Source organism: Aplysia californica, unplaced genomic scaffold, assembly GCF_000002075.1.
Source record: "Aplysia californica isolate F4 #8 unplaced genomic scaffold, AplCal3.0 scaffold00206, whole genome shotgun sequence".
In the NCBI taxonomy this organism is placed as follows: domain Eukaryota; kingdom Metazoa; phylum Mollusca; class Gastropoda; order Aplysiida; family Aplysiidae; genus Aplysia; species Aplysia californica.
The window spans coordinates 1-12,350 of NW_004797476.1; the positions used below are offsets into that span (position 1 = coordinate 1).

At 39.6% G+C, this 12,350-nt stretch overlaps 1 protein-coding gene across 1 annotated transcript in view; it reads right to left on the reverse strand.

The window, feature by feature from the left end:
- Window positions 1-9,151: 9,151 nt before the first annotated feature.
- LOC101846816 (alkaline phosphatase) overlaps window positions 9,152-12,350 on the reverse strand; it is a gene marked incomplete in the record, with an annotated part of 63,914 nt that continues 60,715 nt past the window's right edge. The window contains 2 exon segments of the mRNA XM_013083028.2: window positions 9,152-9,734; window positions 12,083-12,240. Of these exon segments, the coding sequence (XP_012938482.1) occupies window positions 9,621-9,734; window positions 12,083-12,240 (272 nt within the window).

Genomic DNA, 12,350 nt, shown 5'->3' on the forward strand with positions numbered 1-12,350 from the left:
ATTATTATTATTATTATTATTATTATTATTATTATTATTATTATTATTAGTGCTTGATGAAGCCAATGTAAGGTGCTCACTGTTATAAACAATCAGGAAATGACAATAACCTAAACAAATTAAATGGTAAACGGGGAAAGATCAGGGAAACGTAGCTTTTTTAAGAGCATTCGAGCAAAGGAATGAAAGGAGAACCATGATCGCCACAGATCTGGCACTGGATAATGATGGATGATGATGATGTCCGAGAGAGTTTAGGGATACTTAGGAAACGAGTTATGAAAATAATATCATTATTCGGTATCTATATAATTGGGATAATTGCACTAATTGTTTTGTCGCGGTTTTTTAAATCATTGACCTAATCTTTTTACACAGTTACCTTTACGTTTACTTGTGCTCTAATTTTTACTTTCACTTTCACTTTTCCTTTTCTGTTGTATTGTTAAACGTCTAGGAAAGCTGCAATACCAATGTCTAGGGGAGTGTCATCTGTTGCAGATATCATAATACTATATTATGTTAGAGGACCTCACTTACGTCATCCAGACAAGTCTGTCTGTGGTGTACCCCCTGACTTTGTAGTCTGATTCTCTGAGTTGTATTCTCGTGAAGCTGGTTGATTTGGGAAGCGTTCTCATTAAGTGACGGAGCCAATTAAATAATGATTTGATGTTCAGTACGCCACATGACCGGTTTCTTCTCTGTTCATGTACAAACAGTTTCTTTCTATAAGCAGCATTTTATTCTCATTCCTACATCCATTTAATACCCACCACCCACCCACTAACTTAAAAAAGAGAAGAAAAAAGACGATAATCCTTGTGAAATCTTTTTGTGCTTCTACATTTTTAAGGCGGAACGCAAATGCAAAGAAGCATAATTCCGACTTTTAAAAATGCCATACTTCAAATCTCAAAAAAAACCTTTCTCCAGTGAGGTTAGATAGTGCCACACTATTGATTTTTTTTTATTCCCCAGCAAACGTCAATAAAATCAGACTGTTGACATTTCAGTACTGCAAGTGCAAGGGTTTTGGGGTGCAACAGGTTGAACACTTTCTGTAAAGTTTCTTGAGTCTCCTCGTCCTCCTCCTTCTCCTCCTCCTCCTCCACCTCCTCCTCCTACTACTACTACTACTATTACTACTACTACTACTACTACTACTACTACCACTCCTTCTCCTTCTCCTTCTCCTTCTTCTTCTTCTTCTTCTTCTTCTTCTTCTTCTTCTTCTTCTTCTTCTCCTTCTCCTTCTCCTTCTTCTTCTTCTTCTTCTTCTTCTTCTTCTTCTTCTTCTTCTTCTTCTTCTTCTTCTTCTTCTTCTTCTTCTTCTTCTTCTTCTTCTTCTTCGTCTTCTGCTTCTCGGCTTCTTCTTCTTCGTCTACTCTTCTCCGTCTTCTGGGGCATCTGGACTTCGGCGCGCAGCGTGGGGTCTCTGCTTTTTCGGCGACGCAGCGCGAGGCTCCTCTCGCTTCTCTTCTTCTTCTTCTTCTTTTTATCCTTCTCCTCGTTCTTTTCCTTCTCCTTCTCCTTTTTCTTCTTTGCGCTCCCTGGGAGGGGGGGGGGGATACGGAAGAGGAAGTTCAACTGGGCCATAGCTGAAACCATAACCATGATGTTATCATCTTTAATATAGATTATATACTTGTATGTTAAAAAATGCTTTGTAACTGGGACACCTTGTTTGTTTGTTTGTTTGTTTTGTTGTTAATCTATTGTGTGTTGTTTCTGGGGATAGTTATGCAAATGATATGAAAGACGTTATTAAATCGGTTATTTTTTTGTCTCAAACACTGTCGTATCATACCATGTACCATCACCCAACCTCCCACTAAAGTAGATTCTGGAGTTAAAGCTCCAGCTCCACGCGTGGAACATTTGTTTTAAGATAAAAATCCAATTTTATTGAATATTCTCACTTTCAAAATAAAAAAAACAACTTTCCAAAGAGATCGTTAACGTCAAAAATAACAATTAGAAAGAGTCTCTCTCTTTTCTACTTTTTCACTAGATCCCCTCAGGGAATGACTACACTTTTGAAATGGCCATTGTATGAACAAAGAGATGTCGTTTTTATTTTAATTCTCTAAGGGGCAACTAGGAGATCGACTTACATCTCTTTGTTAGCAGGTGAAATGTAAACTCGCTGACCTCACTGATCAAATTAAACATTGACGCTTCCCTCGAGGTAAATAAGCAGGTAATCATAGATGACATTACCTCTAAATGGAATTTAAGATTTTCAAAAACAAGTCTCAAATTAAAGGTGAAAGAGAAACTATTGACACCAACGCTCCTGGTAGCATTTAATTTTGGTTTCTCAACCCTCTAGATCTCACTTCTCCACCCCCATATCGTTTGTTGTTGTTTTAGTTTGTTTTTTATTTGTTTTTTATTTTGTTTTTTATTTTTTTATTTTGTTTATATTGCGGGGGGTTGTTGGGTTTTTTATGGGGGTTTTTGCTTTCTGTTTTTTTAGGGGGGGGGGGGGTAACGTGAAAGATGTTGCCGTTGTAGGGGAATCTTAGCCGTCTACTTCGACTGTTTGTTAGTTGATGAAATGTCAGATCACTGATTTTGTCCTTGGGGGGCATTTTTTAAAAATCCCGATCGTTGAGCTCTTTGGGGTTGGGATTATGGCTTTCACTTGAACTGTAAAATTGTTTTCATTAGACCTGTCAGAGGACAACACAACAAACGGGGAGGATGAGATCAGGTTATTCGAGAAGGCAAAACAAACTGCCTTAGGGGTAGAGAGTGGCTAGAAAAACTGAAAAATGCACTTTGGTCTACAGTCTGCAGAGAATTCCACCGAGTGTTCTGTCACTTCAGCTTTGTGATTCAAACGTTTTGCAGTCAGTTGGAACTTGCAGGGTTAGCATTCAGCTACGTTTTGATCACAGAAGGACATTTAAGGAGAAATGAAAGATACACACCAATATTCCACAAGTGACACATGTTCTGTTTTAAAACGTGAAGTAAGTTATGTGATTAGTCTTCGGGTGAAAACTCTTAACTCATAACTCTCAACTAGTACTTATTTGAAAACTGGTCACAGTCCAGTCGTCGATATGCCAAATAAGCTTTCCTCGCGATCAAGGGGTAATTTCACTCTGAGGGTTCCGATATTGTTCTGCCTCGTTGTCGTAAGCGTACATACAAACCTTTGCATGAGGCCACCAAGGCCAGTTTCACCAGATCAGTCAAGTCGTTTCTTGTGGGAAGCACCGAATAAAGACAGTCCCAGTTTCCCATTGAAGAAAACGGCACCCACCAACACTCACGACAAAATGACACACCCAGTAAACAACCCCCAGGATATACTAGCGCAGTCGAAAGATGCCACAAAACAAGATAGGGGTGGTGAGAACGAAAAGCTGAATCAAAAAACAAATAAACTACCTGCAAGAGAAACGGCTGCTCTAGATGTGATCCCATATAGTAAGCATCATTTGAAAGACCGACGTCATTTCATTTTGCATGGCACTAACGGACATAAATTTATGGAAAATCACGAAACAAGAGTTAGAGATCTTCAACAACGTGTGGAAGATAAACTGAGGAGAGTTCGGCAAGCACCACGCTACAGATGTCAAAATTATTGCGGTCGACATGGGATTTACGACACAGTGTCACCCTGGTGTTCTTGTCATGACCTTTGCCTCGTGTACAATAATTGTTGTTACGATTTCAACCGGGCATGCCAAAATTCTTCCCAACGAGCAAAAGAATCACTGTCGGAGGAGCTCTTGCAAGCTAAATCCACTTGTATAAAGAACACCCACTACCTCGCTGTGGCTGGCTGTCCGGCGAATCGTGTGCAGACGCAGAATAATCCTACAAACGCAGTTCTTTTTCAAGTTCCTGTGGTTGACGCCGCCACCGATATTTTGTTCGACAGTTTTGAGACGTATCTTTGCTACGCCTCTAACAAATCCGTGCCGGTGGCATTTGACCTGGCCGTGGCTGGATCTCTCAGTCCCGAGACTACTGAGGAGCAACTGTTTGAGTATGTTAAAAGAGGGATTATCTCTTCTTTCTTTTTACCACCTGCCAATATGTCTCTGTTTTCCTGTTCTATTAACTCATTTATAACAATGCTTGGCGATCCTCGCGTTTTTGTCCATTTCCAAATAGAGCAAGACAAGATCACGAACTTCGTACTCTCTCATTCAGGCGAGACAATTATCCAGATTCAATGTAACCTTTCCGAGGGTTTAAACTGTGAGCATTCCGTGTGTGAGGAAGGCAGGGTACTTTGGAATGGACAATGTTTATACGCAACGTACCTCAAAATATCCTTACGACCCTTATCTCTCACGCTGACGGACATGGAGGTGAATGACCTCTTTGGGTACGCACGCTGTTCTTTCTTTTATCTGTCTCTCCACGTTGTGAGCACTGAACTTCTGGGCTTCAGAACCCAACCGGGACTCGTTATGGATCTGCGTGTGAACAGCCAGGTAATTGATCGATTTCCTTCAGATCAGATCAGTCAGACATTTCTCGGTTACCTGAGCTTCAGAGCAACATCCCACAGACTCACGATTGAACAGGCACCAAAACTACCTAATGCAGATAAAGAAAATGACACAGTACCTTTCCTCAACCCCTTACGGAATGGTGCTAAAGCACAAGGCCAGAATCAAGTGGAGATCTGTGTGCAGAATTCCACTTCAGCGCTAGATCTCAACGAGGAATGCTCCACGGGTTTCACTTCTCTTGGAGAGGAGACTCCACAACTGTACGCCACTTGCGTACCGTCTGCTCCCATAAGCTCTATCAGTTCTTCTTTGGCAGCTGCCAGTCTGGATGTAGTTTTTGTTGCTCTGGTCATGTGTGTTACCATATAGGACAAATCATCATTAAAGTGTCCGTTTTATCAAACACACAAACACACACACACACATACACACATACACATATATACACACACGCGCGCACACACATACACACACTTGCACACACACCCATACACACACTTACGCACACATGTGCTGGGGGGGGGGCGCACGTACAAAAACACATACTCACACACACACACACACACACACACACACACACACACACACACACACACACATTAACTTACACATGCACCCATATATAATTAAAAAGGGCCAGAGAAATGTTGGAAGAGCGAAAACAGAATGTTATCATGTTGATACAGCTGGCCAGGCAACATCTCGGCTGGTGGCTCTTTATTTCAAAAATACGAGAAAAGTCGTAAATGTGTTGTAAACTGTAATTTTGTTGCAAATGTATAACGCTCCTTTCGACACAAATTTGATCGGTATGATATCTTGTCCTTTAGTTTTAACTACCAAGTGTAATCCAGATTGTATCGTCCGCCAACTGTTCAGATGTACTCCGTCTAAAATGGTCACAATTTTAGTTATTGCAGTTTCTAACCGTGTGCTATCGAGTGCATGGGCTCAAAACATATTTCATTAGAATCAAAATTTGTTAATGTTGAAATAACAAACAAGAAAAAAATACATAGTTTGGATATAGTTTTTGAAAGAATGAAACGGGTTAATCTCTCTCCTCAAACCAATTTTGCTTAGGACGATCTAACAGCTTGCCGTCGGCATGGGGAGTGTCTTCGCTGAAAGCTGGAGATTCACGATGTAATACCTTCCCTCTTAGTAAGAACTAAAACTAGGCCTTTTGTGAGCAAGGCGATAAGCCATACTTTGATACCCCACGGACCAACGGTGGAAGTCGAGGGCTCGAAGAAAAGACATAAATATATCTCCAAGTCGAAAATTTTGAAATAAATACTGCTTTTGACAAGTGTTTTGAGGTTTTGAAAAAAAAACCTTCATCAAAGCCAGAATCAGAAAACAATTCCTGCTTGATGCTTCATTTCAGTTTCAAGTAAAACATTTCACGCGTGCAATCTTGTACAAACTTCAACTTTAGACTTCTAAGTGTTTTTTAACCAGCTGTAACGGGTTTATTAAAAATATTTCCTCTGAGCCCAAAATCAAACGTTACTGTCTTTTTTGTGGACTCCCAAATTCTTTGTATTAATACCCGTGTCCGTGACTAGAATTCAGTACTTTCAAAGTGATTCACAACTAAACCAGGAAAAATGGAGTGAGAACATGATAAAAATACTCGTAGGCTCAAAAATTTTTTTTAAAAATCTTATTAAAACCTGAAGTGGAAAGAAACGGAACCGTGTTTTAGTCTTCGTTTCAACAGTTTCGAATTTTTTACGTTTTACCTTTGTGGTTGGAGCAGTATAATTTGTAGTCATAGATCTGATCTCTATTTGGTGTATTCGTTATTGTTAGAGTTGATACAAATCCGTAATAGATCAGAGTTGTAGTCCTTTTACACCCCTGTCAACACAATTTACTGCATTTATTTTGAGGGGACTCTCGTGATCTAGAGGTTAAGGGGTTTGCCTTTCATTCAAAATGTCGCTTTGTTCGAATCTGGATAGCGACGGACAATTTTTTTCTCTAAAATTTTCTCATTTCACATCCCTTCTTGCTCTCTAACAATGTTCTGTCGGCTGCTTTCGTCTCCAGGTTCTGCCCCCACCCATCACCTCCTTTGCTCCTTCCTCTGGGCTCCTGGCTCTTTCTGCTGCCTTGCTACTGTTACTCCTTGGATCCTTCTTACTGCTGTCTTTCAGCTACACCCCTGATCTTATGGTAAGAAAGATCTACACCTGGCCTTCTAGGACAAGGGCGAAAAATCTTGAAGGTCGTGTGTGCAAGATCAGTTGGTGGTCCAAAATCGAAGAGTAGGCTTCAACCGCCACCCGGGCAAAACTTAGAATTTCCTTCCAACTGAAAATGTTAAACGTGTCCCGCGCCGTCATATGACCTTCTGCAGTTACATGCGCTGTAAAATGTTAAACAAATTTTATTTATTTTAATCTGCCAGTCAGGGTCAGCCCGGGCAGACAAGGATACAACTTCCCAGAAGACCGGAAGAAGTACTCCCCAATGTCTGTCTTTTGGGAATTTTTCCCCACGTCTGTCCAGGCTGTAAAAATATATTTCTTTTTTTTTCAAACCAAAGCTATACAATTGATGGCAATGTTTCGTTGAATTTCTTGTTCATCTTGTATAGAAACCTTTTTTTGTTATTGTTGTTGTTGTTGTTGCTGTTTGTTTGTTCAAACGCTTTTTAAAAATTGTTTTTATTGTTTTGGGGTTTGTTTGTTGTTGTTGTTTTTGTTTGGGGGATTTTTGTTGGGGGGGGTTGGGGGGGGAGGAGGGGTGCGTTCAAAGTGATTTGAGTTACAGTTACAGTCGAAAGAAATGGAAGTAGTGCAAAGTCAGTATAGCGCCACGCTCTTGACATTTCAGTAGTTTTTAAAACAGGACATTCATTTTTCTTAATTTGTGTCAAATTAAGATCATAATATTTCTAAACTACTTTTAGTGAAAGTGATAGCATATATCGATTCTGAAGTATACCTTTTGTTCTCATTAATGAGTCACCCTCGTAGGCTTCTTTCGGTATTTCCTCCTTTGATTTTATTGTTCTTTTCTTTTCCTTCCACGAAATTCCAAAAAATTTTCATTAAAAAAACCACTGCAATGAAAACCTTGAAAATGTATGTAAAATCGAGACTGGTCCCGTCAGTTTATTGTAACGTCATAAACGTGGAAGAAACCATACAAAAATACTGAACTAACAGCACATTAGAGAAAACAGATCCCAATACGTAACAGGCGCCTGAAACATGAAAAGGATAAGGTAATGCTTGGTGAGAACCTCGTAAATATGCCAAAAGTAAAAAACAAATTCTGAATAGTACAATTAGCCTTCCAAACATTTTTTAGCAAACTGGCAAAAAGAAAAAAAAACACAAAGCAATAAACTAAACGCTACCTTAGAAATTACAAAGTTCCATCTGCAAAGTATTAGTTTTGAGACATTTGGCGTTTTAAAAAAATATGACTTTCACAATATGGTTGACCTTTTTCAAATGCCATTCTTTGAATATCTTGATAACGACTCCCAATAACCGTACCATTTTAATAGAGCAGACTGAGCTTTTGTTTTCTGACGTCATGGTCTTAGTAACTCCAAACTGACACAAATGTCAGATAGAACTTTGCAATTCTAAGGTATCGTAATATGGATGATTTTACTACCGCACGGGCACAGTTTAGATCATTTAGGAGAACGGATTCAACCCTGCCTGTCAGGACCAACCCATGCTGCCCATGCTGAGAGTGATATAACATCTTGCAGAAAGACAGAGCTATTGGACAGAAATTCTCCCCAATCGGGAATCGAACTCCGGTCTCCTGTTCGCGACAACGAAACGTCTAACTGCTACACCACAGACGCCGGTAAATAAGCATTGCAATTAATGAGACAAAATACACGTAATAACAAGCTAGTAGACTGATGTCCGGATGAAAGGTTCCACCAAACACCAGATTGGGGGTAATGCAGAAGTGAACACAAAATAACTTTGAGGAGATCAATTAAAATGTTGGATTCTGATTCCAAGTATTAAACGCTCTCTCCCCTCCCCCCTCCACCACGTATTCCCTATCCCCCCTCCCCCGCCCCTCTTTCTCCCTCTGAGCGTGGGTGTTTCCTTTTTCCTGGAAAGTACATTGTATTTAGATGTTGGTGCTGACAAAAAGAAATACATTCTTATTTTTTGTTAAAACCGATGATGAAAGTTCTTCAAGCTTGCTTTGAGCTAAAAGCTATCACGGAGGATTTCCTAACTCCCCTCTTGTGCATAATTGAGACCATAAGGTAAATGCACACAAATGGTAAAACAGATAAAGAGTTCAACGGCAGCAAACTATGCTTCACTGTGATTATCAAACTTTTAAGTAGAAGTCCGCCATGTTGGTGGAAAGGAATGCGAGCACGAGCATAGTGAGAAAATCTCTTACTATCGGGAGATAAATGGCATAATAAGTAACTTCAAAGTTATGTGACGTTTTTTTATGCGTTTGACTAGGTCAATTGGTCGCTTTTAAGCACAATGCGACTATCCCGATAAATGCCGTTTTGAGAAATTCGAAGGTAAAGTTTCTGAACCCTTGTTCAACTTCTTTAAAATACAAGGAGAGTTTTCTCTATAACCAAAGAAATATACACACCAATGAAACCAAACTTCTCCTATAGGAAAGACAATGCCCACTTTTGGTGTAGGTCAAGATTTCTGAAAAAACCCGAAATCTGGGTTAGCCCGCTTGTCCTTAAAAGCAACCAATTATTATAGTAACGTGAACGATTTTGGGACCTGAGTTCCCGTTTGTTTTGGGGCTTTTTTCTGTTGGAGTAGAGATGGAGTACGATCAAAGTAAAAAGTAAAGTTGTTCCCGCATCCGATCCGGACATTGGGGGTTGTCTTGCTAGTGAGACAACTTCCTGGGCCTTCGGCATATTGTGGTACGGTGGCCAGTTCCTTTCCGCACCGCACCGCTTGTACTTCCCCAATTAATAATTACAAATAGTTGTTCCGTCGTCACAGTTGAGCCATTCCGCGTCTTCTCACACGCTCTGCAGTACGCTACGTTCTCAGCTGTTTGTTAAAAAAATCTCCATATATACTTTCTGTCGTTTTCCATATTCTGTGGACTTCATTTTCTCGTTCTCTGTCGTTGTTTCTGTCTTTACATCAGCTTGGCTACTATCGGCGTGAGCAGCGCTAAACACAGAAGTAGGAGCGGCTGCTCAAGACGTGTGGCGAAATTCGGGTCCTGAGTCTGTGCCTGTGATGGTGCAGGCTGGAAATAGAAGGAAATTATGAGACAAGTTAAGTAAAATTAGGCTGAAATAATAATAATGATGATGATAACAATAATAATAATAGAAGGTGTGGGAAAAGCAAAAGTAAGGTACGAGTCATTTAAGGCTGTTTCAAGAAAAATGAAAAAAATAAATATATTGAGTAATTTGCAAGGGCTATTCTATCTCTGGTGTAAAGCCATCCAGTCATTTCTTTCAAATGCTATGTTGAGTACTGACGTTATGAAAAAAACTCATTTACGTTTCTGATCTCTACGATATATCTATGTCTTTTGCGTTGCCTGCAAACAGAATCATAGTTATATCCATAGCGCACCTATCATAAATACCAGACGAGTGAGTAATATAATAACCACGTTAACAGATAACATAAAATCGACTTAGTTCTGAAATATTTTTCAGGACTACTGCTAGTATTACTACTTCTGCTTCTCAAAAAGAAAATCCAATCGAGTTTCAAGTCGGTTGTTTGTAGGGGTTGGCTGGTAGCTCCTACTTCTTTACTTTCCCATTGTCATTGTTGTCTGTCTGTCTTACTTTTCCCCTCCTTTAGACAATCATTGTTTTGTCGATGTACCTCTCTTTACTCAAACATACAAAGAAATCAGTTTCAAGATGGCCGATGCATGCATAGTTGCGCTGATACAACTCATGAAGCGGTACACGAGGACGCACCGAACCTCAGCCGAATTTTGAACGAAACTCCGAGAATGCTTCTTTTTTTATTTAAATGATTACAAAGGCTCGTCCCTGCACCCACTAAAGCATAGTGCCAACAATTCGCTACCTCAACATTACAAAGTTCTATCTGCTCACTACCTAGTATTAAGAAATTTATCGTAAAAGATTTTGAGTATCACGTCCTGCAATTCGTTGAATATCTTGATAACGACTCCGAAAAATCTTACGATTTTGATAGAGCAGGTAGAACATTTGGTTTCTGACCTTATGGTTTGTAGAACATTTGGTTTCTGACCTTATGGTTTGTAGAACATTTGGTTTCTGACCTTATGGTTTGTAGAACATTTGCTTTCTGACCTTAGGGTCTCAGTAACTCAAAGCAGCTAGAAACGTTAGATAGAACTTTGTAATTTTGAGGTTGCGAATTCCTAGCAGTATGCCCAAAGCTGCCCTGATAACTTAACGATGTGGAATCCCATGGTAGGCAAGTTAGCTCTATTTTTTTCCCAACACAATGATAGAACATACAATAATTGAACATAAGGCCTCGATTCTCATTTACATTACCTAAGACACACACTTTCATTCTGTGGTCCAACAATATTTTATTGTAAAATCAAACATATTCAAAAGAAACGGATTGGGCTACACCTTTTTTTCTTTCTGTCGTTTTATTTTTCTTTCTCTCTCTCTTCCTTTCTTTCTTTCTTTTCTCTCTTTCTTTCTTTCTCTCTCTCTTTCTCTCTCTCTCTCTCTCTCTCTCTCTCTCTCTCTCTCTCTCTCTCTTTTTTTTTCCTTTCTTTTTATTTACTTTTCCTTTTTTTTCACTATAGATCTATTTCCCTGTGTTTTTATACTCGCATTTATTATAGACAGGCTTCAATGGCTTCAAAGCATTTTTCTGTTAATGGTGTCTTTGTTATCGTTGTTATTTTTGTTGTTATCATTATTGTTGGTGTTTGCTCTCTTTGCTGTGGTTAGTTTTGTTGTTGTTGCTGCTGTTATTTTTGTTGGGGGTTTTTTTTCTTCTATTTATTGATGTCCGTGTTGTTAAACGTTAAACGCCCAGTAATACAAATAAATGACAGTCATTTTGATTACCAAACGCGTGCTCCAGAGTCAGGAAATCAAGACAGTAAAGGTTCAGAAGACACTTTTCAGGAACGACGGTTACGAGAGAATAAGTCCAAATGTCATTTGAAGTAGAACCTCGATCTTCGATAATAAGGAAGATCGTAAACCCATTACGCCGCCCCGCTGTGGTACATCAATATTTTATTGTAAAATGAAATATGTTCAAAAGAAACGGATAGAGCTACACCTTTTTTCTTTCCGTCGTTCTTTTTCCCTTATTTTCTCTCTTTTTGTAGTGTTTTTCTTTCTTTCTTCCTTTCTTTCGCTCTATTCTCTCTTTCTTTCTTTCTTTCTATCTCTTTCTCTTTTTCTTTTTTCCTTTTTTTATTTGCTCTTATCTTTCTTTTATTTGCTCATTTCCCCCCTTTTCTTTCATTCATTCATTCATTCATTCATTCATTCATTCTTTCAATCTTTTTCCCCCTTCTTGTTTTCCTGTGTTTTCTTCACTAGATCTATAGTATGTTCCTGTGTTATACCATCTGATTCTAATCAGAGTGTTTGTTCTCACCGGCACGTTGACGTTGATGTTGGTCTCGGTGACGTAGGTGTGGAACCTGGCACAGTTCTGTTTGTCCTCGGCGAAGTCCCCCACACAGCTGGCGTAGGCCATCACGATAGGGATGTAGTTCTGCTCGTGGACGCCCGTGTACAGGAACGACTGCGGGCCTGATCCGTGGGGAAACAGGGGAATTTTTTAGGGGGAAGGGGGTTGGTAGGTAGGTAAGTAGGTAAGTAGGTAGGTAGGTAAGTAGGTAGGTAGGTAGGTAGGTAGGTAG